The 26,524-nt window shown below is 36.8% G+C and overlaps 1 protein-coding gene across 2 annotated transcripts in view; it reads left to right on the top strand.

Annotated features, from left to right (window-relative positions):
• The window catches only part of ABCB7 (ATP binding cassette subfamily B member 7), a 113,591-nt gene that overhangs the window by 25,787 nt on the left and 61,280 nt on the right, over positions 1 to 26,524 (top strand). The window contains exons 2-3 of one of the 2 annotated variants that reach the window (XM_017954123.1): positions 18,275 to 18,355; positions 20,133 to 20,219. In XM_017954123.1, the coding sequence (XP_017809612.1) occupies positions 18,275 to 18,355; positions 20,133 to 20,219 (168 nt within the window). The remainder of the gene's footprint in view (positions 1 to 18,274; positions 18,356 to 20,132; positions 20,220 to 26,524) is intronic. The other variant, XM_009197821.3, reaches the window with a different exon arrangement.

The raw sequence follows: 26,524 nt of genomic DNA, 5'->3' as shown, positions 1-26,524 counted from the left end.
TAGAATGATTTATAATATACTCAGTAATGGGATTGCTGGGTCAAATGGTATTTCTAGTTCTAGATCCTTGAGGAATTGCCACACTATCTTCCACAATGGTTGAACTAATTTACACTCCCACCAATAGTGTAAAAGCATTCCTGTTTCTCTACATCCTCTCAGTATCTCTTGTTTCCTGACTTTTTAATGATCACCATTCTAACTGGCGTGGGATGGTATCTCATTGTGGTTTTGATTTGCATTTCTCTAATGAGCAGTGATGATCTTTTTTTCAGATGTTTGTTGGCTGCATAAATATCTTCATTTGAAAAGTGTCTTTTCATATCCTTCGCCCACTTTTTGATGGGGTTGTTTGTTTTTTCTTGTAAATTTAATTAATTGCCTTATAGATTCTGGATGTTAGCCCTTTGTCAGATGGATAGATTGCAAACATTTTCTTCCATTCTGTAGGTTGCCTGTTCACTCTGATGATAGTTTCTTTTGCAGTGCAGAAGCTCTTTAATTTAATTAGATCCCACTTGACAATTTTGGCGTTTGTTGCCATTGCTTTTGGTGTTTTAGTCATGAAGTCTTTGCCCATGCCTATGTCCTGAATGGTATTGCCTAGGTTTTCTTGTAGAGTTTTCATGGTTTTAGGTCTGACGTTTAAGTCTTTAATCCATCTTGAGTTAATTTTTGTATAAGGTGTAAGGAGGTTGTCCAGTTTCAGTTTTCTGCATATGACTAGCCAGTTTTCTCAACACCATTTATTAAATAGGGAATCCTTTCCCCATTGCTTGTTTTTGTCAGGTTTGTCAAAGATCAGATAGTTGTAGATGTGTGGTGTTATTTCTGAGGACTCTGTTCTGTTCCATTGGTCTGTAAATCTGTTTGGTACCAGTACCATGCTGTTTTGGTTACTGTAGCCTTGTAGTAGAGTTTGAAGTCAGGTAGCGTGATGCCTCCAGCTTTGTTCTTTTTGCTTAGGATTCTTTTGGCTATATGGGCTCTTTTTTAGTTCCATATGAAATTTAAAGTAGTTTTTTTGAATTCTGTGAAGAAAGTCTGTGGTAGCTTGATGGGAATAGCATTGAATCTCTCAATTACTTTGGGCAGTGTGGCCATTTTCATGATATTGATTCTTCCTATCCATGAGCATGGAATGTTTCTCCATTTGTTTGTGTCCTCTCTTATTTCCTTGAGCAGTGATTTGTAGTGTTTTCTTGAAGAGGTCCTTCACATCCCTTGTAAGTTGTATTCCTAAGTGTTTTATTCTTTTTGTAGCAATAGTGAATGGGAGTTCACTCATAGTTTGGCTCTCTGTCTGTTATTGGTGTATAAGAATGCTTGTGATTTTTGCACATTGAGTGGTTGCACAGGAATGGTTGTGATTTTTGTACTTCCATTTTGTATCCTGTGACTTTGCTGAAGTTGCTTATCAGCTTAAGGAGTTTTTAGGCTGAGACCATGGAGTTTTCTAAGTATACAGGCATTTCATTTGCAAACATAGACAATTTGACTACCTCTCTTCCTATTTGAATACACTTTATTTCTTTCTCTTGCCTGATTGCCCTGGCCAGAACTTCCAATACTATGTTGAATAAGAGTGGTGAGAGAGGGCATCCCTGTCTTGCACCAGTTTTCAAAGGGAATGCTTCCAGTTTTTGCCCATTTAGTATGATATTGACTGTGGGTTTGTCATAAATACCTCTTATTATTTTGAGATACGTTCCATCAGTACCTAGTTTATTGAGAGTTTTGGCATGAAGGAGTGTTGAATTTTATCAAAGGCCTTTTCTGCATCTATTGAGATAATCATGTGGTTAAAAATGAGATAATCATTTTTTCATTGGTTCTGTTTATGTGATGGATTACATTTATTGATTTGCCTATGTTGAACTAGCCTTGCATCCCACGGATGAAGCCAACTTGATTGTGGTTGATAAGTTTTTTAATGTGCTGCTGGATTCAGTTTGCCAGTATTTTATGGAGGATTTCACATCCATGTTCATCAGGGATATTGGCCTGAAATTTTCTTTTTTTGTTGTGTCTCTGCCAGGTTTTGTTATGAGGATATTGCCAACCACATAAGATGAGTTAGAGAGGAGTTCCTTTTTTCCCATTGTTTGGAATAGTTTTAGAAGCAGTGGTACCAGTTCCTCTTTGTACCTTGAGTAGAATTCAGCTGTGAATCTGTCTGGTCCTGGACTTTTTTTGGTTGCTAGGTTATTAATTCCTGCCTCAATTTCAGAATTTGTTATTGGTCTATTCAGGGATTCAACTTCTTCCTGGTTTAGTCTTGGGAGGGTGCATGTATCCAGGATTTTATCCATTTCTTCCAGATTTTCTAGTTTATTTGTGTGGAGTTGTTTATAGTATTCTCTGATGGTAGTTTGTATTTCTGTGGGATCACTGGTGATATCCCCTTTATCATTTTTTATTGTGTCCATTTGATTCTTCTCTCTTTTCTTCTTTATTAGTGTGGCTAATCATCTATTTTGTTAATCTTTTAAAAATCCTGCTCCTGGATTCATTGATTTTTTTTTTTTTTGAAGCATTTTTCCTGTCTCTATCTCCTTCAGTTCTGCTCTGATCTTAATTATTTATTGTCTTCTGCTAGCTTTTGAATTTGTTTGCTCTTGCTTCTTTAGTTCTTTAATCATGATGTTAGGGTGTTGATTTTAGATCTTTCCAGCTTTCTCATGTGGGCATTTAGTGCTATAAATTTCACTCTAAACACTGCTTTAGCTTTGTCCCAGGGATTCTGGTATGTTGTGTCCTTGTTCTCATTGGTTTCAAAGAACTTACTTATTTCAAGTAGTCAAAATATTATCTTATGATAGCATTTGTCTTACTGTGACATTTATGCTTGTATCTGTCAGTTTTAGAGTGTAAACTATAGCATAAGGATCTTGTATTTAAAATTTTGTTGTGTGCAACATGTAAGATAATCCTTTTTGTATGGTAGCAGTGAGTGTAGTTTGAAAAGGTTGGTGGGATAATTTAAAGTTTATTTACTTTTGAAACGTTCTGGAGTGACTTGAAGGATCTAGGTGCTTCTTTTCAAGCCAGCCAGCTTTAAAAAAAAAAAAAAAAGTTAGCTCTTATAATGCTTCTAGCAGAGCTGTCAGTTTTCTTTCTGGCATTTTGTGAAAACAAGTAGTCTAGTTACTGTATGAATTTTAGTCACCTCATGGAATTTTTTAAGTGTAGTTGAAAAGAAAAGTGGATACTTTTAGAAAAAAATCTCTGACAGGTTTTCAGGGCTCACATAGACCTGAAGAAAAATGAGAGGGAGCAGAATTAAGGCATTTTTTGTATGTGTATTTTTCTTGGGGGGGTAGGGTAGAGTGGGTTTACCATATTTTTTGAGAAAAAGTCCCTGTTTTTCATTTGAGGAGCTAATTCAATTGGTTTGAGCAACAGCAGCATTATCAGAAATACACAGTTGGATTCTGTATAATGCCTCTGTTTAGTAAGACCATGGGGAGATAGTGGAATAGGAATTAAAAACCTGAGGCTTGAGTGCCCGTAGCAGTATTAAACTAAGAATTTAAAAATAGGCAGAACAAAAAAAAAAAAAAAATCAGTGAACACCTGAAAGGGGAGACACGAAAACGGAGTAGCAAGGAGATATACAGAAGACATCCATGCTGAGGGGAGCAGTAGATTGCTCTCAGAAATTGTCCCAAATGCCTGTGTTTTCCTACCTCTGAAGTAGAAATTAGCTTTCAGCATGCTAGAAAGAGACTAGGTATAGATAAGCCAAAAGGAATTTAAAATTTACAAAGCCAAATATCTTTTTCAAAGTACCTTTTCTATCTAGTGTTAAGCAGGAACTCATTAGGTATCATTTGTCAGCCCTAGAGTTGGGTTTGTGTTTATATGAATGTTCTCTTAGCCTACACTTTCTGTTATAAGCAGATTAGGTCTGATATATCCTACTAATGGACAACCTGTATCAGACTTTGCTGAAATGCTTATAAAGAAAACCAAGGGGTTTGGGATATGACCTGCATAGTGAGCCATACAGAATGATCCAAGTAAATGAAAATGCTATCTTTTATGAGTTTCAAATAATTTTCCAGGTAATTTAATCACCAGTGGCAATGTGACACATGCATAAAAAGTAACAAACATAAAGGGGCATTATAGAAAAACAATGAAATTGTCCAGCTGTGGAATCGAAAGTTAAGAAATGTGCTTGAGGGTTCTCTTCCAAGTCCACATTAGTAAATATAAGAGCAAGCAATTTCGGTATTAAATTACTGAAAGTTGAAACTGTAAAGAAGCAGAAAATATTCCAATTCTATTTTCTTAACTTCTTTTATTACATTATCTCAACATTCCAGCTGTTGTGTGGAATGTGTGATAATTTCTCCATTGTGTCCACAAACACAATAGGGTTAGGAATCTTAGAAGTACTTCGAGATTTGTACCAATTTTCTAAAGATCTTGCGTTCTAATAAGCCAGCTCAATGAAATTATTCACTATTAAATGTGTCTAAAATGTGTCCTTGGTATATTCACTCTTAATATGATAAAGAAATTTCTCTTTGTACATTCGTCCCCAAATTTCATGATTTAAAAGGTGTTGGTTCTGGAGTTTTTTCTTAACTTTTAATATTCAGCCATTGGTTTTAATTGCCCTGATTTTGGCAAATGCTTTGCAATTCTTTGTTACTTTTATTAGCAAGCAGCTTGGAATCTCACATCACTTAGCTAAAACTTATGAAGCAGTGTGCAAGTTTTCATGATGACAAATATGTTATGATAAGTGAACCTATGTGAATGGGAACAATGAAACTTCATAGAAGTTACTTAAACAAACACAAAAATCTTTTATCAAGACCTTTTCTTCTGTCTTTTAAATAGGCCTTGCTGTTGGTGTTATGTACCCAGAGATGTGAAAATTTGGTAGATAAAGGAAAAACTATTTGAGGAAGAGGGGAATCCCATGCATATTTTTTGTTTGTGTGTTGCTTTTTTGTGGTGGTGCTGGTGGAGATTTTTTGGTCGATGTACTTTCTTTTGTCTTGCTGTGTCATTCTCAAAATTCTTGGAGGTTGAGAGATTTCAGAAATTATTTAGAGCAAGGGTCAGCAATCAGTGGCTCTTGGGCCAAATCCAGCATGTCACCTATTTTTGCAAGGCTCCTGTGCTAAGAATACTTGAAACATTTTTTTAATGTTTGGAAAAACAAGAAGAATATTTTGTGATAGATGACAATTGCATGAAATTCAGATTTCATTGTTCATAAATAAAGTTTTATTGGAGCACAGCCATACTTGTTCACTTACATATGTATGGCTACTTTCATGCTACAATGACAGAGTTGAATTGTTGTGACAGAAACTGTATGCCTGCAAACTCTAAAATATTTACTGTCTGGAAAAGGGAACTCAAGAAAACAATCCCATTTATCATAGCATCAAAAAGAATAAAATACTTAGGAATAAATTTAACCAAGGAGGTGAAAGATCTGTATACTCAAAACTATGAAACACTGATGAAGGAAATTGAAGAAGACACAAATAAATGGAAAGACATTTTAATATCTTTGGATACTTTATAGAAAGATATTTTAATATTATAAAAATTTCAACACTACCCAACACAATCCCTATAAAAATTTCAATGGCATTTTTCACAGCAATAGAAAAAAATCATAACATTAACATGGGACAATCGACCCCAAGTAGCCAAAGCAATCTTGAGAGAGAGGAACAAAGTTGGAGGCATCACAGTTCCTATTTCAAATTACAAAGCTCTGTTAATCAAAACAGTATGGTACTGGCATAAAAACCGACACATAGACCAATGGAACAGAATATAGAGCCCAGAAATAAACCCATGCATATATATTCAACTAATCTTCTACAAGGGTACCAAGAGTACAAAATGTGGAAAAGATAGTCTTTTCAATAAATCATGTTGTGAAAACAGGATGTCCACATGCAAAAGAATGAAATTGGACCATTATCTTATTCATACAAAAAAAACCCTCAAAATGGATAAAAGACTTACACGTAAGCCTTGAAATCTTAAAATTCCTAGAAGAAAACATAGGGAAAAGCTCCTTGACATTACCCTTGGCAATGATTTTTTTGGATATGACACCAAAAGCTCAGTCAATGGAAGCAAAAATAAACAAATAGGTCTAAGTCAAACTAAAAAGCTTCTGTACAGCAAAGGAAACAGTCAACAAAACTATAAAGTAACCCATGGAGTGGGAGAAAATACTGGCAAATCACATGTCTGATAAGGGGTTAATATCCAAAATACAGAAGGAACTCACACAACTTACATACACATACACACACACACACATGCACACCCCAATTTTAAAATGGGCAAAGGAATAGGCACTTTTCAAAGAAGACATATAAGTTGTCAGTAGGTATGAAAAGGTGGTCAGCATCACTAATGACCAGGAAAATGCAAATCAAAATCACAATGAAATACCACTTCATACCTGTTAGGATGGCTATTGCCAAAAAGATGAGCGATAGCAAGTGTTGGTGAGGATGTGGTGAAAAGGAAACCCTTGTACACTGTTGGTGGGACTCCACATTGAGAAAACCATTTTGGAAAAGTGTAAAGATTCTTCAAAATATTAAAAATAGAAATATTACATGATCTAGCAGTTCCTCTTCTGTTTATAGGCACAAGGGAAATGAAATGGGCATATCAAAGAGATATCTGCATGCCCATGTTCATTGCAGCATTACTCACAACAGCCAAGATGTGGAAACAACTGAAGTGTCTGTGGATGGATGAATGGATAAAGAAATACATGTATATGTATAATGGAATATTATTTGGCCTTAAGAAAGAAGGAATTCCTGCCATTTGTGACAACATGATTGAACCTGGAAGATATAATGCTGAGTGAAATGAGCCAGACATAGAAGGACAAATACACATTATCTCACTCTTGTGGAATCTAGAAAACTTTAATACATAGAAACAGAGAGTAGAACAGTAGAAATCAGCCGGTAGGGAGTTGGGGGAAATGGGGAGATGCTGGCCAAAAGTTACAAAGTTGCAGTTATATGGAATGAATGAATCTAGAGAGCTAATGTACAGCCTGATGACTATAGTTAATACTGTATTGTATCCTGGAAATTTGCTAAGATAGTAGATTTCAGGTGCTCTCACAATACACAAAAAAGGTAACTGTGAGGAGATAGATATATTAATTCGCTTGATTGCAGTCATCATTTTACTATGTGTACATATATGAAAACATGTTGTACACCTTAATATGTACAATAAAAAATACAGTCATCACTTAGCAACAGGGATACATTTCAGGAAATGCATCATTTAGGCGATTTTGTTACTGTGCAAACATCATAGAGTATACTTACACAGACTTAGATGGTGTAGCCTACTACTCACCAATAGTATGCATAGTAAAGCCTATTGCTCCTAGGTTACAAACCTGTACAGAATTTGACTGTATTGAATACTGTAGGCAGTTATAACACAATACTAAATATTTGTGTATCTAAACATAGAAAACATACAGTAAAAGTATGATATTATAATCTTATGGGACCACTGTCATATATGTATGTGGTCCATTGTTGACAGAAACATCATTATGTGGCACATGACTGTAAATAGAAAGTATGTCATGGTAAGTACTATTAGCAGGAATAATGCAGGGTACTGGGGATAGAGTATATGAGATAATTGCTATTTTTATATGTTATACTTTTATGTAATCTTAAAGCTAGCTTTACCTTTGTTAATAAGTATTCTTCTAAAAGATAAAAAAAATTTTACCATCTGGCCCTTTACCGAAAAGTTTAACAACCTCTGTTGTAATCTAATTTTTAATGACAGAGATCAGCCTGATGATTTTATGGCCTGTTGAATGAAGACTCAGGTGAAATAAGCTGTCCAGAATCCTTAAGCTATGCTGCCATTTGTTCATTCATTCAATAAGCATTTACTGAATACCTAACACAGTAAAGAAAATCCTTTATAACTCAACTTTCAGCTGAGAGCTGTAATTACAGAATCTTGGAGACAGTCTACCATTTCCTTTCCCTTTGCTCCTCCCTTTCCCTCTCCCTTCTCCTGTCCTCCTTCCCCTACTCCCCAGTTTCTAGTCAGTTCGGAAGAAAACCAAGTTTTAAGTCATACTTACTTTCAAAGTAGGTTAAATGTAGTTTTAAGTCACAGCAGTTTCTCTTTAAAAATGTATTGGGAACTTAATTTGAAATATTTTAAATATCAATCACAGATGATTAATGATCAGATGATAACAATATTCACACATGACTGTTTGATACTGTTAAGCATTACATGTGTCATGGATATGTAGTTGTAAACTGTTTAATTTCTGAAGCTTCAGGAATCCAGAGTATTTAACTGACTCCAAAATCCCTGTTGCGTTGACAAGTTATACATTGCTTTTAGTCTTTTTATTTTTAGGTAATTCTTCCAGTATCATAAACACTGAGTGTAACTTGAATTATTAAAATTAACTTTTATTTTTAAAAGGATACAATCATTAGAAATTACTAAATATATTTATTAATAGGATTCTTTTTTGATAAAGATTGAATTTTTACCATAAAGGAAGAATCCAATTGTAATGTGAATAGATTTCAATTTTATTAGCCTCTTCACTTGAGTCTTGGCCTCATTTACATGGAAGCAGTTCTGTCTGCTAGATTGATGGTTTTAATGTTGATATTTGTAATTATTTATTGAATGTTTACACAGTCAAAGCATTATGTCCATGCAACTGTCTATTGAGGATTAATATGTTTAACGATTAGTGGGTCCTTTATGCTTGGAGGTCACAGATTCCTTAACTTTTAGATTCTTCCAGAATTTCTTTTTTTTTAATTTTTAAGTGAGATAAACATGATTCTACAGTGTAAACATTTTAACTTACCTGCCACGTAAAGTGGACTGGCAGATTGTCATTTTCGGTACACTGGATTTTTTTTTGGTATCTCTGCACATTAGTTATGTCTATTATCTTCGGTAATATATGGTTTATTGTTGTGTATGTCTTTGGATGGATGGTGTTGTAAATAAATTCAGATGCTAGATTTGTTGAAGAAATAAATTATCTACTTAGCTAAGTTTTTAAAAATTCAATTAATAACAGCACCCTTTTCATTTCATTCCACAAAAATTGTGGAATTTCAGAGTTGGAATGGACCTTAGAGGGTATCTAATCCAACCCTCTAATTTTCAAATCAAGTTTCACAGAATTAATTTTGTTTTTTTCTGTTGCCTTCCTCAGTGTATAAATGGAAGATATTTTGCTGTAAAACCTTCCCTGGAGGTTTTAAAAGTAGAGTCTCTAATTTACAAAATAAATCATGTTTCAGAAATGGTTGTAAGTCTATTGTTTAGAACGCAGAGCATTTTTCCATAAGAAGGATATTATAAATAACAATAAGATTTCAGGACTAGCCCCCAAAGGGTGTGATCCCATTATGTGATGGGGATTTTTACTTTTGCAGTGAAGGATGTTTTAAATCATCAGTGCTGCTTATCTCTGGGGAACAGGAAGGAGATGACATTATAGAGGAATATTTGGAGGACTCTCTTTTTACCGTTACGTCTTAGGCTGGGTAGTGGATACATATGTGCTTATTATATTGTTTTCTGATCTTTTTATATACCTGAAATATTTAATATAACAATGCCTTTTTAGTACCAGAAGTTCAGTTTGAATATGAACATTAAAAATTGTTTACATTGATCTAGGACATTGCTTTACCCTTGGGAAAAAATAAAGTTAAATTTAAACAGATATTTACCTTGAATACCCATGCTTAAGGGAAAACATGATTTGATTAGAGATGGATAAAGAGATAGCTAGAAATTCTAAAGGGGTTTCATGGGTACTTTTAAGGGCTTAGATTTGATGCACGTTGTCTTTATTTTGCACAATATGACTTCAGAATATATGATTTTGCTGTTAATTTAAGGGTATTACCAATATTTATCTTTTACTTAGCAGCCATATATAGGCATGGTTTTGAGAAAGAAGAAAGAAAATAGTCACTTATTTGAGATAACTAGGCAAGTTGTGAAAGGCAAAGGTTAAATTGCATTTGCATGTGCAAACATGGGCAAGATTCTTGCTTTGATTTGCAGTTACTTGAACTAGGGGCTGGTGAAAAACGTGAAAATGGGGGAGTAAAGCGAATATGGAGAAAAGCAGTGAGGACAATGTGGTGGAGTTAAGTCCTGAAAGGGCATCTTTGACAGTGCATGGCTTGGTTACTGTGGTGAAGAGATTGGAGAATCCATGGTATGGTGTGAAAGCTTGGGTTTAGGGAGACTCCGTCTCAAAAAAAACAAAACAAAACAAAACAAAACAAAAACATATAAGCAGAAATCAGCTACTGTTTATTGCACTTTGGAAAACGAGCAGATTTTATCAATAATTTGGTTACTTTTTTGTGTATAGAGATTGGTTTTGGGTTGATTTGGTTTTTGGTATTTTGCAGTATACAACATTGATTTTTTTTTTTTTATGTTGACACATTATTCTAGCTGTACAACCCACTTATGGCTTAGGGGAAGCTTAAGTATTACTTGCCCTTTTGTTACTGGAAAGGGGTCCTGATCCAGACCCCAAGAGAGGGTTCTTGGATCTCACGCAAGAAAGAATATGGGACCCATCCTTAGAGAAAAGGGAAAGCAAGTTTATTAAGAAAGTAAAGGAATAAAAGAATGGCTATTCCATAGGCGGGGCAGCAGTATGAGCTGCTGCTCACCCATTTTAATGGTTATTTCTTGATTATATGCTAAAGAAGGGATGGATTATTCTCACCTCCCCTTTTAGACCATACGGAGTAACTTCCTGATGTTGCCACGGCATTTGTAAACTGTCATGGCGCTGGTGGGTGTGTAGCAGTGAGGGTGACCAGAGGTTACTTTTGTTGCCAGGTTGATTTTGGTGGATTTTAGCTGGCTTCTTTACTGCAACCTGTTTTATCTTCTATGTCTTTATGACCTATATCTTGTGCTAACCTCCTGTCTCATCCTGTGACTTAGAATACCTTAACTGTCTGGGAGTGTAGCCCACCAGGTCTCTGCCTTATTTTACCAAGCCCCTACTCAAGATGGAGTTGCTCTGGTTCAAATGCCTCTGACATTTCCCTCCTCCCTTTTATAAGAGAACCCTTAATCCTAAGGGTTGCAGAAGGATGAAGATCCATTTTCTGCAATTTCTTCAGGCTGAATAGGGGCGATGATCTTCCTGCCTAACTGTGAGGGTCTCTTATATTCAGGGTAGAGAGGAGCTCAGTCAGAAAGCATCAATATGTTGAGGGCCATTCATAACTCTTGAGTTCTGACAAAAGGTGATATCTGGAAGATTAATAAGTGTTTAAGACTGAGTAAACTTATTCTGCATTCCTGCACAAAGAGTGCAACAACAATATATTCCACAACAGTAAAGCAAAATAAGCAAAATTATCCCAAGTAAACTAAATTAGAAGGCTTTCAATGAACTGTGCAACTCTTGGAACCAAGCTGATATGGGGTTGCTGATTCCAGTGTGTCCAGAGTAGAATACTGATCTTGATTTTTGCAATACCCATCCCTCTTGTTTCTTCTGAGCAGCAGCCAGAGATCACTGGTTGGCTCACAGAAACAAGCAGTCAGTCTAAATTGCAGAAAAAACTCTAAAACGATTGTTGAGACTAGAATATAACAACAAGTGTAGCATAGTTCTTGAAACATAATTTTTTCTCTCTCCAGTCTCCAATTTTTACTAAAGATAAATCATGGTAAGACTGATTTACTTTATTACGCTTGGCCTGATTATTTGTATAAAGTCCAACAAGAATAATTTTTTTTTTTTACGTAGGCTTTTTTTTTTTTTTTTTTTTTTTTTGAGACAGAGTCTTGCTCTGTCACCTAGGCTGGAGTGCAGTGGCACGATCTTGGCTCATTGCAACCTCCGCCTCCTGAGTTCCAGTGATTCTTCTGCCTCACCCACCAGAGTAGCTGGGATTACAGGTGCATGCCACCTTACCTGGCTAATTTTTGTATTTTTATGAGAGATGGGGTTTTGCCATGTTGGGCAGACTGGTCTCATACTCCTGACCTCAAGTGATCTGCCTGCCTCAGCCTCCCAAAGTGCTGGGATTACAGGTGTGAGTCACCATGCCCAGCCTACATAGGCTTTTTCAATTGGCTTTGATGGAACTCTGCTTCATAAGGAATCTTAGATAAGACTTTTTTTAAAGCCAAGCCCAGTCATGGTTAGTACCCTCAAATCCCTATCAGTTGATTAAATTCCTTTCCTCTTGAGGTCCCAAGATAATTTGGAGCTCCTGGACCTGTTAGAAAGTGACATTCTTTGCTTACCATAGTTTAGGAACCCTGCACAGGAACTATGTAGACAAGGTATGAGGCCAGTTTTCCCAAGGGGCTTTTATTGACTCTATAAGTCAAGTTAGATTCCTTAAAGGAAAGCATGCCATTGCAGTCAAAGCCTTGGTAAAATAGCCAGTTTCTCCAATTGTGTCCTGTTGCAAAAGAAAACAGTTTATTTATTTTTATTTATTATTTATTCATTTTTGAGATGGAGTCTCGCTCTGTCACCCAGGCTGGAGTGCAGTGGCGTGATCTCGGCAACCTCCACCTCCCAGGTTCAAGTGATTCTCCTGCCTCAGCCTCCCGAGTAGCTGGGATTATAGGCACCCGCCACCACACCCGGCTAATTATTGTATTTTTAGTAGAGACAGGGTTTCACCATTAGCCAGGCTGGTATCGAACTCCTGACCTCAAGTGATCTGCCTGCCTTGGCCTCCCAAAGTGCTGGGATTACAGGCATGAGCCACCATGCTCACCCAAGAAAACAGTTTCTTATTGCACTTATGCAAATTACTATATTTCCATAAATTAAGAATACTCACAAATATTTTCCAAATTTTAGAGAAATCGGGTAGAGAGAAACATATAGGCTCCAAATTTTGTTTACAAATTTATATTTTACTCAATTGCTACAAGCTGTAAATAGCTTAAAAGTTTTCTGGACTCTGAAAAATAAAACAAAGGATCAGCAACATTTTAAGCAAAGTAAAAAAGATTACTTCAGTCTTGTATTAGTTCAATACATTCAATTAACTCCTATTCTGTTTGATATTCGTCAACATTTTAGCTCTGCATGAGAGTCCTAAAAGTTTTTTTTTCTATTCTAATTTCATAATCTCCAAAGTTATCAGACACCTGCATTTAGAAACACCTGTCAAAGTCCTATAGCTGACTATAAACCACCTTTTGAAGAGGATCAGAACAAGACAACAATTGTCTTGTGTATATTAAAAAGTCCTAGGACAACCACTATTCAAGGAAGTTTTGGTTACTTCTGTGGCATACAATTGTACATAATAATTATAACTATTAATAATATACACAAAGTTATATCAGGATTATAGGAGTTTTACATAATTTTGGAACAGATGCTAGTAACATATTTATATAAATAGAGCCCAAAGAAAGTCAAATACCATTTCATATTTGACAATGCTTCCTGTATGATTTTTATACTAAATGAGCCAAATTTCACCATTGCATTTGTGCATTATTGATGTCAAACCCAATTCCTAACAAAACCTTATAGACATATCTACCCAATTTTAACGTTTGACGATAAGGTAAGATTCTCATAAACCTTTTATAACCCTTTACAAAAATTTTTGTTAAACAGTAGATAAGTGCTCTAAGAAAAACCTGTTGTGCTTTTATTCCAGTGTTCAATTTACGGAAAAACTGAATAATACCCCCTTTAACTTTAGCCAATATGTCACACACGTAATTTTTTTTACAGGATTAATTTTCCACAAACCTTCCACAACTTGCTCAGACTTTCAGCTTTATCCTAACTTAAAACAATCCTTTAACCCTTTAATCTAGGCAGAAAAATCCGTATTTCCATGCCTTCTTGTAATCTTTTACCAAAAACTCATTTCACTTTCTTTACATACCTTGGATGTAAAACTGTTTCTATTTCCCAAAGATTACTTAAGTCATGTGAACTAAAAGTCATTACAATTTTTACTTTTCTGATAAAATGTTTGATCTAAACTCTTGTTATAATCAAGCCAATTAATCAAAGATCTTTTAGATATAAGCATCATACACACAACATATATAAATATCCAGAGAGACAGAAGGTCCTGTAGCTGTAAGGTTCTTCATTTGCCGGTTTTTAAGTTTCTCTTTAAAGCCCGAAGTTTCTAGGGCCTAATAAGCAGGCACAGCTGGAAGGCAAAACAGATCTCCAGAAATTAAGGGTCCCATTTTTATACCAGATTCTGGATCCCAAAAAGAGGGAATCAGCTCATCCCCATGGGAGTGTTAATCTCTCAATGTGGGGTGGGGACATCTCCATACTTCCTAGGTGGCTAAGAGCATGCTTCTCTGATCCAAACCTGCAGAGCTGAGTATTTCCCCATAACTGCCATTAGCTGTCCCCAAAAGTATATTTCCTATTTAGTTATTACACACCAAAGTTCTCTCATAATACAAATTTGTTTCTGTTACCCCCCCAAAAGTAAAAAATGTCAGATAATGGAATACAAAATAGAACAGAGCCTTAGATTTTGAGAGGAATCTATCTACTTTTTATTCCTGAAGTTTCATGAGGAAAACAGAGGTTTATTTCAAAATGGGATCTGTGGCGCTTCCTCTTTTTTCCTAAGGAGTCCCAGGCTATTAGAACTTGAATATCTGCTTTTAATTAAGCTGACTTTTAACCGTAGTGCTCTTTTTTTTAAAAAAAGGCCTTTTAAATTTCTTATTACCAGACTTTAGCCGGCTGATATTTCTGGCTTTTGAACTTTACCAAAAGTAACTTCACAGGTGCTCAGAGAAAGGAAAAATTCAAGAAAGGCACACAGATAACACAAAGTGGTCATTCCTTAAGCCAGGAATTGAATCCTGCACCCTGGCTGCCATTGTGTTGGCAGAGACCAAAAGAAAGCACTGCCACGTGGTTACAAGGTCAAGCTCCCAAGGATGTGACTGACGAGTTTTCTGGGCTGTCTTGAACAGTAGGTTTATGGGATCCTAAGCCCATGTTCTATCTTAAGGTACTCCTCTTTATGACAGAATGATACAGAAAGACAAATTCATAGCACAAAGTATAACAGATTCACTACAGCTTAAGACTAGCTTCACAAATCCTTTTTCCAATTAATCAAAATTTTACAGAGGAGCTAAACAGTGATTTTTACTATTCATTCAACCAGTTCACACAGAGAGAGAAAGGAAAGGAAAGGGAGAAAAGTATTGCCTATATTGGGAGGGGAAGGCAAAGAGCTCAGGGAGGCCAGAGAAAGACCTACCCATTGCAGCGACACTGAAGAGTTCAGGTGGCCGCTTGCCGGTAGCGAAGGGATTTTTTCCAGCAGTCCCATCAGCTCTCAAAATGTCCCCATATCCCATGGTCCTATACATACCTAATCCTGTCATCCATAGCCATCAGCAAAAAGTGCAAAACAGATTAATCCAAAGAGAATTGTGGTTAACATCCCATAGTGCCAAACCTGTTCTCAGCTGAGAGGGACTTTACTAAGAGGGGCCTCTAACACCCTAAATCTTAGGAAGGACCCTAACCCTAAAATCTTAGGAAGGACCCTAACCCTAAAAGATCAGCCTTTTATTGAGAGGAACCTTTAACCCTGTCTGTCTTAGGAGAAGCTCTAACACCCCTAAGTTGGGCGTCTAACCAATCCCATTCTTTACTTGCGTATATACACCCAACCTACCCAAAGTCAACCAATTGGTGTGCGCAGGTGATTTTCCTTTGGGTCAGGGGTCTCTTTAGTATAGTCCCTTCGGTGATCTCTAGAGAGATACTGCTGGACCTCACCACTTACCCAAAGTTAGCCTTTAGGTTGGGGGTTTCCTCAGTATTGTCTCTTCTGTGGTTGCCAGAAAGATGTTACTGGAAAGGGGTCCCGATCTAGACCCCAAGAGAGGGTTCTTAGATCTCATGCAAGAAAGAATTCAGGCTAAGTCCTTAGAGAAAAGGGGAAGCAAGTTTATTAAGAAAGTAAGGGAATAAAAGAATGGCTACTCTGTAGGCAGAGCAGATTTTTATGGTTATTTCTTGATTATGTGCTAAGCAAGCACATAATCAAGGTGGATTATTCTTGCCTCCCTTTTTTAGACCATATAGGGTAACTTCCTGATGTCACCATGGTATTTGTAAACTGTCATGGTGCTGGTGGGAGTGTACTAGTGAGGACGACACAAGATTACTCTTGTCGCTATCTTGGTTTGGGTGGGTTTTAGCCAGCTTCTTTACTACAACCTGTTTTATCAGCCAGGTCTTTATGACCTGTATTTTGTGCCGACCTCGTAGCTCATCCTGTGACTTAGAATGCCTTAACCACCTGGAAATGTAGCCCAGCACATCTCAGCCTTATTTTACTAAGCCCCTACTCAAGGTGGAGTTGCTCTGGTTCAAATGCCTCTGATACTTTGGGAGAGACTTGACCTGAGAAGCAAATTTTTTCCTCACTAAATTGATGGTAGATTTCAAAAAGGTGTCTGTCCATTTTGCAGATGTCTGTGTGGTATTTCACATGGAGAGATTCTTCTGCCTTCTTTCAGCTCCACTTTTGAAACGTTACCGAGGAAAAAATGGCCTCAAGGAAACTTTGATTGGAGTTGCAAACTGAAGATTATCTGAGACAGGTCTCAATTTACAGGTTTATTTTGCTAAGGTTAAGGACCATGGCATATGACACAGCCTCAGGAGGTCCTGAGAACATATGTCCAAGTTGGTTTGGTTATAGCTTGTGTTTATACAATGGGGGCAGGCGGCAGGGGGGTGGTGCGACTTCCAGGTCATAGGTTGAAAGAGTTAAGCCCTGCCTGAAGAGTTGAATTCAGCATAAAGAAATGCTTGAGTTTGAACAGGGGCTTGTGGAATCCAAGGTTCTTCTCATGTAGATGAAGCTTTCAGGTCACAAGCTTCAGAGATAAAAGATGGTGAATGTCTCTTATCAGACCTTAAAAGGTGTCAGACTTTCCAGAAAAGACTTAGTAAGGGAAGGAGAGTCTCTATGGAATGCAAATTTCCCCCACAAGAGACAGATTTGTAGGGCCATTTCAGAATATGTCAAAGAAATTTATTTTGGGATAAAATATTTCGATTTCCTTCAGGGCCTGTTAATCTGTCATATGATACTATAGCAGTCGGGTTGGAATTTGGCATCTCATTGTCACAAATTCTGCTTTGTCAGTCTTAAGATCACTGTTTTAATGTTAATACTGGCCAGTTGTTTCTGAACTCCAAAGGGAAGAGGGTATATTGAGGCATGTCCAATTCCACCCCCTCAACCAGCATCAAGGCCTGAACTAGACTTCCAGGTTTCTTTGGGGTCCCCTTGGCCAAGAGGGGGCCATTCAGTTGGTTGGGAGACTTAGCAGCTTTTTCCTATTGGCTTACAGAGTCCATCATCTGGTTACGTAGAATCATTTGTCAAAACTCATCTTGTGACTAGTATATAAATTTAGCATTCAGATTAAGACTAAAGACGGCACAGAAACAAGATGTGGAGCATAATGAAATGCAGTAAAGAGAGTTAGAACAAAAGAGTATTTGAAAAGAACATAAAAGCCATTTAAGAAAAATTGGGTTGAAGACTTTAGGGGATTTAAGAAGCGAAGACCAAAAAAAAAAGAAAAAAGAAAAGAAACAGACAGAAACCAGAAAGAAAGCGGATGAAAAGAAAGTACAATTTGACATTTATAATGAGTAATACAATTTACTTCCATACCGGGACCACAATTTTATTTTTGGTTTTTTGTTTGTTTGTTTGTTTGTTTGTTTGTTTGTTTGTTTTGAGACAGAGTCTCGCTCTTGTTACCAGGCTGGAGTGCAGTGGTGCGATCTCGGCTCACTGCAACCTCCACCACTCCTGGGTTCAAGCGATTCTCCTGCTTCAGCCTCCTGAGTGTCTGGGACTACAGGTGCGCACCACCATGCCCAGCTAATTTTTATATTTTTAGTAGAGACAGGGTTTCACCATGTTGGCCAGGATTGTCTCGATCTCCAGACCTCATCATCTGCCCACCTCGGCCTCCCAAAGTGCTGGGATTATAGGCATGAGCCACCAGGCCCAGCCTGTTTTTTGTCTTTTTAGGCATACATTAAAAGCATAATCATCTCTCCAATATTGGCTGTGGTTTTAATTTTATGTATGTTTGTGAACAAAGGAAATAATCTTTGAATATTAAGTGTCCACTCTGAAACTTCCCCCTACTTTTTTTTCCTTGTCAGCAGATCCCAGAGTCATTAAAAAGTATCACATGGCAGAGATTGGGAAAAGGCAATTCAAGACAGTTCTTAGATGCTGCAAAGGTAAGATTGAGCAAACACATCTACATATAGCTAGGAAAAACCTGTAAGCCCTTGGAGCATTTCCCAATGTATACTACATATTTTACATCTCCCTTTTTGTGTTTTTCTAAATGCTGGCAAGATGAATAAGAATTTATGTTTCTCCTTCTGGAAATACAGAGGAAGTCTTGATGTTTTCTATCCCTGGAAAATTCTATCCGAATCTCTTGAATCAGTGCCAACTAGAGTAATATTTTCAGAAAGCTTTTATAAATGTAATAGCAACTTGTTGACACTTAAATTTATCCTGTTAGTTTATATCTGATATGTGAAATGCTTTATGTTTTTTGATGTTACCAATGTTCAGATAGTAGTAATATCAAGGGATTCTAAGCTTATTAGAGCCCATGAGGTAGGTAGTGCTGAGTTTACATGTCAATGAGGTTATTTTTCATTGCTAATATAAGTGAAAGACATCTTTAAAAATTCCCAGTGCTTTGAAATGAGACCCATAAATCTCTATGATAGAAAAGACTAGAAAATTAGAAGACAGTCTAAATTCTGGGTATTTTGTTTATTTTTTCTTTATGATTAATAATTATTTGCCATTAAGGTATAAGGCATTGTTCTAATTTATGCAGAGGCTGTAGAAATGAATTATATTTTACATTATTAAAGTGTTGAGGGGAAAATGTGCTTAGTCTTCTTATTGTCTATGACACCACTAAGTTGACTTCTATTTTAGTCTTTTGTTTTGTTAAAGACCTCACTATCTTGTGTGGTATTCACCAGACCCCTTGATAAAACTTGCTGCTCAATCTTTTAGAGGAAAAAATGGCACAGAGAGATATTGTCAGACTAAGAATTACCTTTTGATGTTTTCCTTTACAAAGTGCTTTGAGATTATTGATCCAAAAATCAATATCCTGTTTATGGCAATTACTTTTTCTGTCTCAACTGGTGAGAACAAGAAGGCACTTTTTGCTTTTTGTAATTCCATTTTCATAGCTTGGCCCAGAGCTGATATTGTTATGCTATGTATGATATTGGTACACATTTGTGTTTGTAAAGAACTGTGCCTTTGTTCATTAATTATTGATTATTATAGCTACTGAAAAATCATCTAATCCAACAAGTATTGAAACTTACCTTGCCCATGTGTAAGATACTGTGGTATGTTCCATGAGAGATACAAAGATAAAAGGCACTGTCTCTGATCTTCAGAAATTTATCACATAATAAGAAAGGCAAAACAGTGTATGCAAATGACTACAATATAGGCATAAGACAGACTATGAGATATTAAAAAATACCTTGTTTCTAAATGTATATATGAGCCAGTACAACAAGAAAAAGAATCAGTTGTTTAAAATCAACTGTATTAATTATAAAACAGAAATGTACAGACAAGGAAAGCAAGTGAGATATAAATTAACTGTATATTATACTTGCTTACCAATAATGAAATAAGAGATTATCAGCACTATAGTAGTGAATGACACTGGGAAAGCCAGTGTAAGTCAAGTAGAAGTGTAAAACAGGTTAAATCCTTTAAACGTCAGTTTCAAAAGCTATTTAGAGAAAGTGACTTCACTGAGTTTGTTCTATCTTAATATTTTTTATATAAATTTAGCTATAAGTTAATTGTGGAGGTGTTTTGCTTTACTATGCCAGACTAAATACTATACCTGTGAATTTGTTTTGGAAACATTCATTAGATTAGACAGTTTAAGCCAGGTTTTGAAACATCTGAAATTCTGTAATAGCTAATGGACTGCTTGGTATCATCTTCAATTAGGCTCTCCAGGTATGGCCACTGATAGAAAAGAGGACATGTTGGCATGGTCATGCAGGAGGAGGACTCCACACAGACCCAAAAGAAGGGGTAAGAGCCAGTAACAAATAACTGGAAATTCTTAATGATTGTCCTTGCACAGAAGATATATGTATTTAAGATTATAATATTCTAGAATATTTTGATTGACTCATCTAATTGCATGTTCTCTAATGAAAAAAAATCATATTCATTGACCATAGTTTATAGATGATATTTTCTCAGACTTAAAACAAAGATTTATGATTGATTAAAAAAGAAAAGTTATTTGTTCACCTAAATGTTTTAGTTCTTTAAAATAGCATCAGTTGAGGTTGTTATGTAATCTAGCCTTATAATAAGTATAAGTAGGCGAATTAGATTTAGCACCTAAAAAACAATTTTGTGTGTGTATGTGTTTGTGTGTGCTCGCGCGCGTGCTTCAGGGTTAATGTTTCCCCTTCTATACACTTAGAGAAATCCTAAAATACCCCCTAGTTTCATGGTAAATCCTCTATCTACCTGACCCACCTAGTTATCCATATTCTTTATCATTATTATTATCGTTATACAGCCATGCTAAGCAGTAGGGCTGTTGAAATAGAAAGACTTGCACTATATATTTTTTCTCAGTAAGTGAAAAATGTCACTGGAATACTGTTACACAGTATTACATCTGGCCCTTTTTCTCTGAGCTTGCCTTTATTTTCTTCCTCCGGCTTGACCCAGTCAGTATATGCATGTTATTTCTAAGTAGAAATTATATTTTCAGGGTTGGTGGTCAACTGAACAAATTTTATGTAACAGTACTCTTTAAATTGTAGAGAGAGAAGTAAATGTTAGTTATTTTTTTGATAGGAAGTGATTGGCAGGAAACAGTTTTCAGTGCTTTTTTCCATTCTTCTTTGTTTCCTAGTACAGTTCTTTCAAGGAACTCAAAACACTTCACATTCATGTTTCTGTCCCATTTTTGAACATTATTATCCTTCATAGCTGATTTTTAAAACAGCAAAATGTCGTAAAATAAAATTTAAAAAAATTAACCCAAATAGTAAGATTTGTTTATCCGTGCATTAGTTTTTGGTATGATATTTGCCAGTTTTCAGGATCATCTGTCACCAAGGCCTCTTAAGGATAGTTGCTAATAATACTCTAAACACAACCAAAAATAAGTTGACTTAATAAAGAGAAGCAGCTACTTCTTTTAGGCTCAAGCACTATAAACTTCAAGACAGTTTCTTTCTGCTCCAGTAAAATAAAGCAACACTCATTGTAATACTTTAGTCTGTAGCCCTTTGTTTTCCCTTGCCATCTTTGTATTTGTTTAGCCTTTTTATCTAAATGGAATCATAGAATCATATAACTTGGAGACCATGTTAGAAAAGAAATAGTATGGAGTCGTAGTTAAGAGCTTGAGCTCTGGAGCCAGACTGCCTGGATTTGAATTGTGGCTCCATCACTTGCTAGTAGAATGACCTTGAGCTAGTTTCTTAATCTCCGTATGCTTCAGTTTCTTCATCTGTAAAATGAGGGTGATAATTTTGAAGGGGATTTAAATGAGTGAACTCCTCACACCATGTTACAGCTCTTAAATAGTGCTTGACACATAGTGAGTGCTCAATAAATATTAGCTGCGGTTGTTATAATGTGAGATTGTAAGTCCTGTCCTCTACCCTAATCCATTTATTTAAAAAGTATATATTGAATACCTTCTTTGCGCTAAACTCTGTGTTAAGTACTGGAGATATACAAGACAAAATCTCTGCTGTCTAGAAACTTAACAACATGGCAGAATATCTAAACTGCCATGTAGAAGTTTTATCACTGTGACAAATAATAGATTTGACCTCATAACCAACTGAAATCTGTAGTGCTTTACTTTTTGTGTGCTTGTTTATAGAGAAGGGATCTCTCTATGTTGCCCAAACTGCTCTCGAACTCCTGGGCTCAAGCAGTCCTCCCACCTCAGCCTCCCTGAGTAGCTGGGACTACAAATGTGCACCACCAAACCCAGCTTTGCTTCACTTTTTATTCATATGTGTGTTCTTAACAACTAACAATCAGTATTAATAATGCTACTTGGAAGTTATTTAAATCATTCATTTATATAGCATGGGATCATAAAGGGTTTGTGAAAAAGAAGTGGCAATTTCAGTATTTGAAAACTCCTGTTTTTAAAGTAGATGTATTAAGAAATTGTTTTATAATAGAATCCACAGATTTTTAAAGGATTTTGGAGCTTTATTCCTGCATTTAAATTTTTATTTATATGCTGCTTTGAAGAGGCGTCTGCTAGTAAATTTAGTTAGCCATGTACTCTTAATAAGGACACAAATAATGAAGACCTTAATGAAAGGATTCTTTCTGAGATTTTGCTTGACATACTCTTTTTTTATGTTAGAAACACATTCTTATTGATTGGACACAGTCAGAAGCTGGTAGTTTTTAAAGAGAAATTTTCACTTAAGCAATCGGAGAGCTTGATGTAATCAGAAGAAGTGAAACAGTAACTTGGAATATTAAAAATTGGTATTAAAACTTGGAGTAACTTGGAGGACTAAAAATTGGAAGATTGGGAAGAGGCTTGTTAAAATGAGTGGACACATTAGACCAGTGGCCAAGCATACCTGGATGGCATGGTGCAGCTGAATTCTAGCTCTGATTTCATACATAATCAAGTAGCCTTATGATCTTCATTTGATTTCTAAAATTGTCTTTCCTTTGGGATAGAAAATTCATTGACTGGCCAACTTGAATATCAGTCTGGTGGGTAGTTCTTTTTATTGTAAATTATTAAATGGACTGTCAAATACAAATCCATCTAATATGTAGCATAATCCATTTAAGGAAAGGGTCTAATCACCACTGAATAAGTTCTTCATTGAAGTTTCAGACCAGCAAAGCTCGGAAAACAAACCCTGAAGTATAATGTAACAAAAATTGTAAAGCCTTTCCTGACAACTCATACATATTTTCTTCTCTTATCCCAAATTCACTATATGTGTATCTCCAACAACACAAGAAAAATTTTCCAGTTACACTCTGGATTTTTTAGACATCGACTGAACTCGCTAGTTTTTGACCATGTTTTTATAAATCCATTGTTATCCTTAATAATATTGAAGTGGTTTGTTCCTTTTATTGCAGTTGTTGGGTTGAGGGGAGTTCTTTTCTCTGGATAGTTGACTTATCCCTGAAATTATGGACACTTTCAAATTTCCTTCTAGATTGGTTTTTTAGGGAGAAAACATTCAGCCTATAGCTCATATTTTTACAAAACAACATTCCAATTTTTTTTTATGTTTTTTAGTTCCTCACTACAAGTTTTGTCCCCAAGTAGTTTCTTTCAAAATCAGTCCCTTGATTCTATGAGGTATTACATTTCTTGCTATTAGAATTTAGGAATGTCTGTAAAACCAGAATTCTTAGAGAAATTCCTTATCAGCTAAGGAAAAGGTGATTCTTCTACCTTTATCAAAAGATCATTTTTTTTCTTACTCTTCATTTTCTTATCAAGGGCCACTGGGCCTCACTCCCTTGAAAAGAATGAGCTGCGGGTAGAAAAATAGACTGTTGCTTCAGTGCTTGACCTTTCCTGGCAAGAAATAGAAACTTACCCACCTGAGAAACAGAACATGTATTCAATTTATTAATATACGGTTATCTTTAATATCTGAAAATTCTACCAAATGAGCTGCTCCAGATGTTTTGGTTTTTTATTCTCATGCCTTGTCTACATCGTTATTAGGTATAGCTGTTCACTTGTAGTACATTTGGCCATGAGGCAGTGCTTCTCTTCCTCAGATCACACTGTCAAATTGAGCACTGTCAATTCATAAGAAGTATAATTTGTGGCTTTCCAGTTACACCCTACTGAGTTTGGTACTTCCAGTTTTATTTGTATACTTATTTATTTATGTATTTGTTTTTGACCCACCATACTATGATTGTGCTATTTCATTGTGTACATGTTCCTTTCATTATTTCTTACCTGTCCAGCCTCATGAAGCTTATGAAGCTATATGTTAATACCAAATAAGTAAATATTTTAAAATCTGTCAAAAGTTGTGATGATTTAATCAATTATTAGGTATTGCCTCTAGGATATTAATAAGAATTTCCCATCACGTGTTTGAAAATACATACATTAATTAATTAATGGAATAAGTATTCAGTGAGTGTTTCTGATACCAGTCGAGTTTCTTTTTCTTCTGATTTTTTCACTTGGGCCACCTCGTTTTCAGTTGCTTTCAGCTTCTGTCACAGCCCTCTGTCATTTCTGAACTTTTTCTTCTAAACTCAGTTTTGAAAAAAAAGTAAATACAATTTTGTTACTATTCAAAGATCTTAGTGACTCTATCTGAATTTATTACTTTGTTATCATTGTGGTTTTTTTTTTCCTGAATCTAATTGCTTCCTTTAACTATGACTATCTAATTCCAATATATAGTTGAGATCTTTCTAAAAACTTTAATTCCTCATACTAATAGAGTACTAGTTTTACATTGTAATGGGGCTTTAAATTTGAGGCATATTGTATATATTCTGATAGCAGAGGAGGAACAGGTTCTCACCGAGGACGTGCTATAACCACTCCTTGACTACTGCCTATGTTCGGTAAGTCCCTGGGACTGTGCAGTCGGCAGGTGGCCAAGACAGCCAGGCCCGCATTCCTTGCCAGCCAGGCCCATGTTCCTCCTCTCTGGGCAGCGACTTCCCCCAGGCCTTGCGCGGGTCCAGAGGTGCTGTCTGTGAGTCAGGAACTAGGGTCAAAAACCTTAGAAGTCTGCCAGGTGTTCTGTTCTACTGAGGCTGAGCTGGCATTCATACCACAGGATGCAGTCCTTCCCACTCCTCTCCCCTTTCCAAAGTCAGAGGAGCCTCACTCTGTACCCACAGTCACCACAGGTCATGGGGAGTACTGACAGACTACCCCCAATGTCCCCTTGAGGCCCAAGGGCTCTTCAGTCAACTTGTGGTAAATGCTACCTGACCAGAGACTCACGCTTCAGGGCAATGGGCCCCCTTCTGGCCCAGGACAGGTCTAGAGATGCTGTTCAAGAGTCAAATCCTATAATCTGGTACCATCAAGTGTCTGCTTGGTGCTATACCCCTTTGTAGCTGTGCTGGTACCTAAGGTGCAAGCCAAAGTTCCCTTTACTTTCCCCCCTGCTTTTCTCAAGCAGAAGCTTTGTACCTAGCCACCACGGGTGGCAATGTACTGAGTCTTACCTGAAGCCAGCAATTCTCAGAGGCTCACCTTTGATGTAGTAACTGTGTATCACTTCTGGTTATTCAGGGCCCAAGGGCTCTTCAGTTAGCAGGTGATGAATATTGGTAGGACTGAGTCCTTCCCTTCAAGGCGGTGGATTCCCTTCTGGCCTAGGGGGTGTCTAGAAATGGATCCAGGAGCTAGGGCCTGGAATGGGGCCCTCACAACTCTGACAGTTGCCCTATCCGGTTGTTGCTTAGCTGATATCCAGGATGCAAGACAAAGTCCTCCCCACTCTTCCCTCTCCTCACATGGAAGGAAGGGATCTCTTTGGGAGCAGTGGCTGTGCAACCTGGGATTAGGGGAGAGTGATGCCAGCACTCCCTTAGCCGCCCTAGCTGGTGTCTCAGTAGATTGTGTGCCCCTCGCTGTCAGCCCACCATCTCTGACAGTTCAGTACTAGGATTCACCTATTAGTTGCAGTCTTTATGGCTTAGACTGCCTTTCAAGCTTATTTAGAGCACAGAGCACTTTAGCCTGCAGTGGCAAGGTTTATGGGATCGATTCCCTTCTGGCTAGGGCTGTTTTAAATGCTTCCTCTGCGGGCAGGCATTAGCTGAGTTTCGCCCTATTTCTGGTTTTCCTTTCTGCTCTAACAGGACAGCACCTGAGTTTAGCACCTCACAGTTGCAGTGCTCTCCCACTCCCAGCACACAGAGATGCTCTCCACACCACACCACTGCTTCTGCGGTGTTGGGGAGGGGTGGTGTCAGCAATTCAGGACTGTTTTTTCTGTCTCTTCAGTGACTCAGCAATACGGCGTTAAAATCAGGTACTATGAGGGCTCACCCGATTTTTGGCTTTTACGAAGGTGTCTTTTCTGTGTAGATAGTTGTTAAGTTGATGTCCTTTAAGGGAGGGTGGATGATTGGTGGAACATTATAGTCCACCATCGTGCTCTGCGTCCCTTGATGGTACTCTATACCACATACTCTTTATTCACTCATCCGTTGATGGACATTTAGGTTGATTCCATTACTTTGCTATTATGAATTGTGCTGTGGTAAACATATGAGTGCAGGTGTCTTTTTTATATAATGATTTGTTTCCCTTTAGGAAGATACCCAGGAATAGGATCACTGGATTGAATGGTAGTTTTATTTTT

This window comes from Papio anubis, chromosome X, assembly GCF_008728515.1.
Source record: "Papio anubis isolate 15944 chromosome X, Panubis1.0, whole genome shotgun sequence".
Classification (NCBI taxonomy): Eukaryota; Metazoa; Chordata; class Mammalia; order Primates; family Cercopithecidae; genus Papio; species Papio anubis.
This window is presented reverse-complemented; position numbering and strand designations above follow the sequence as displayed.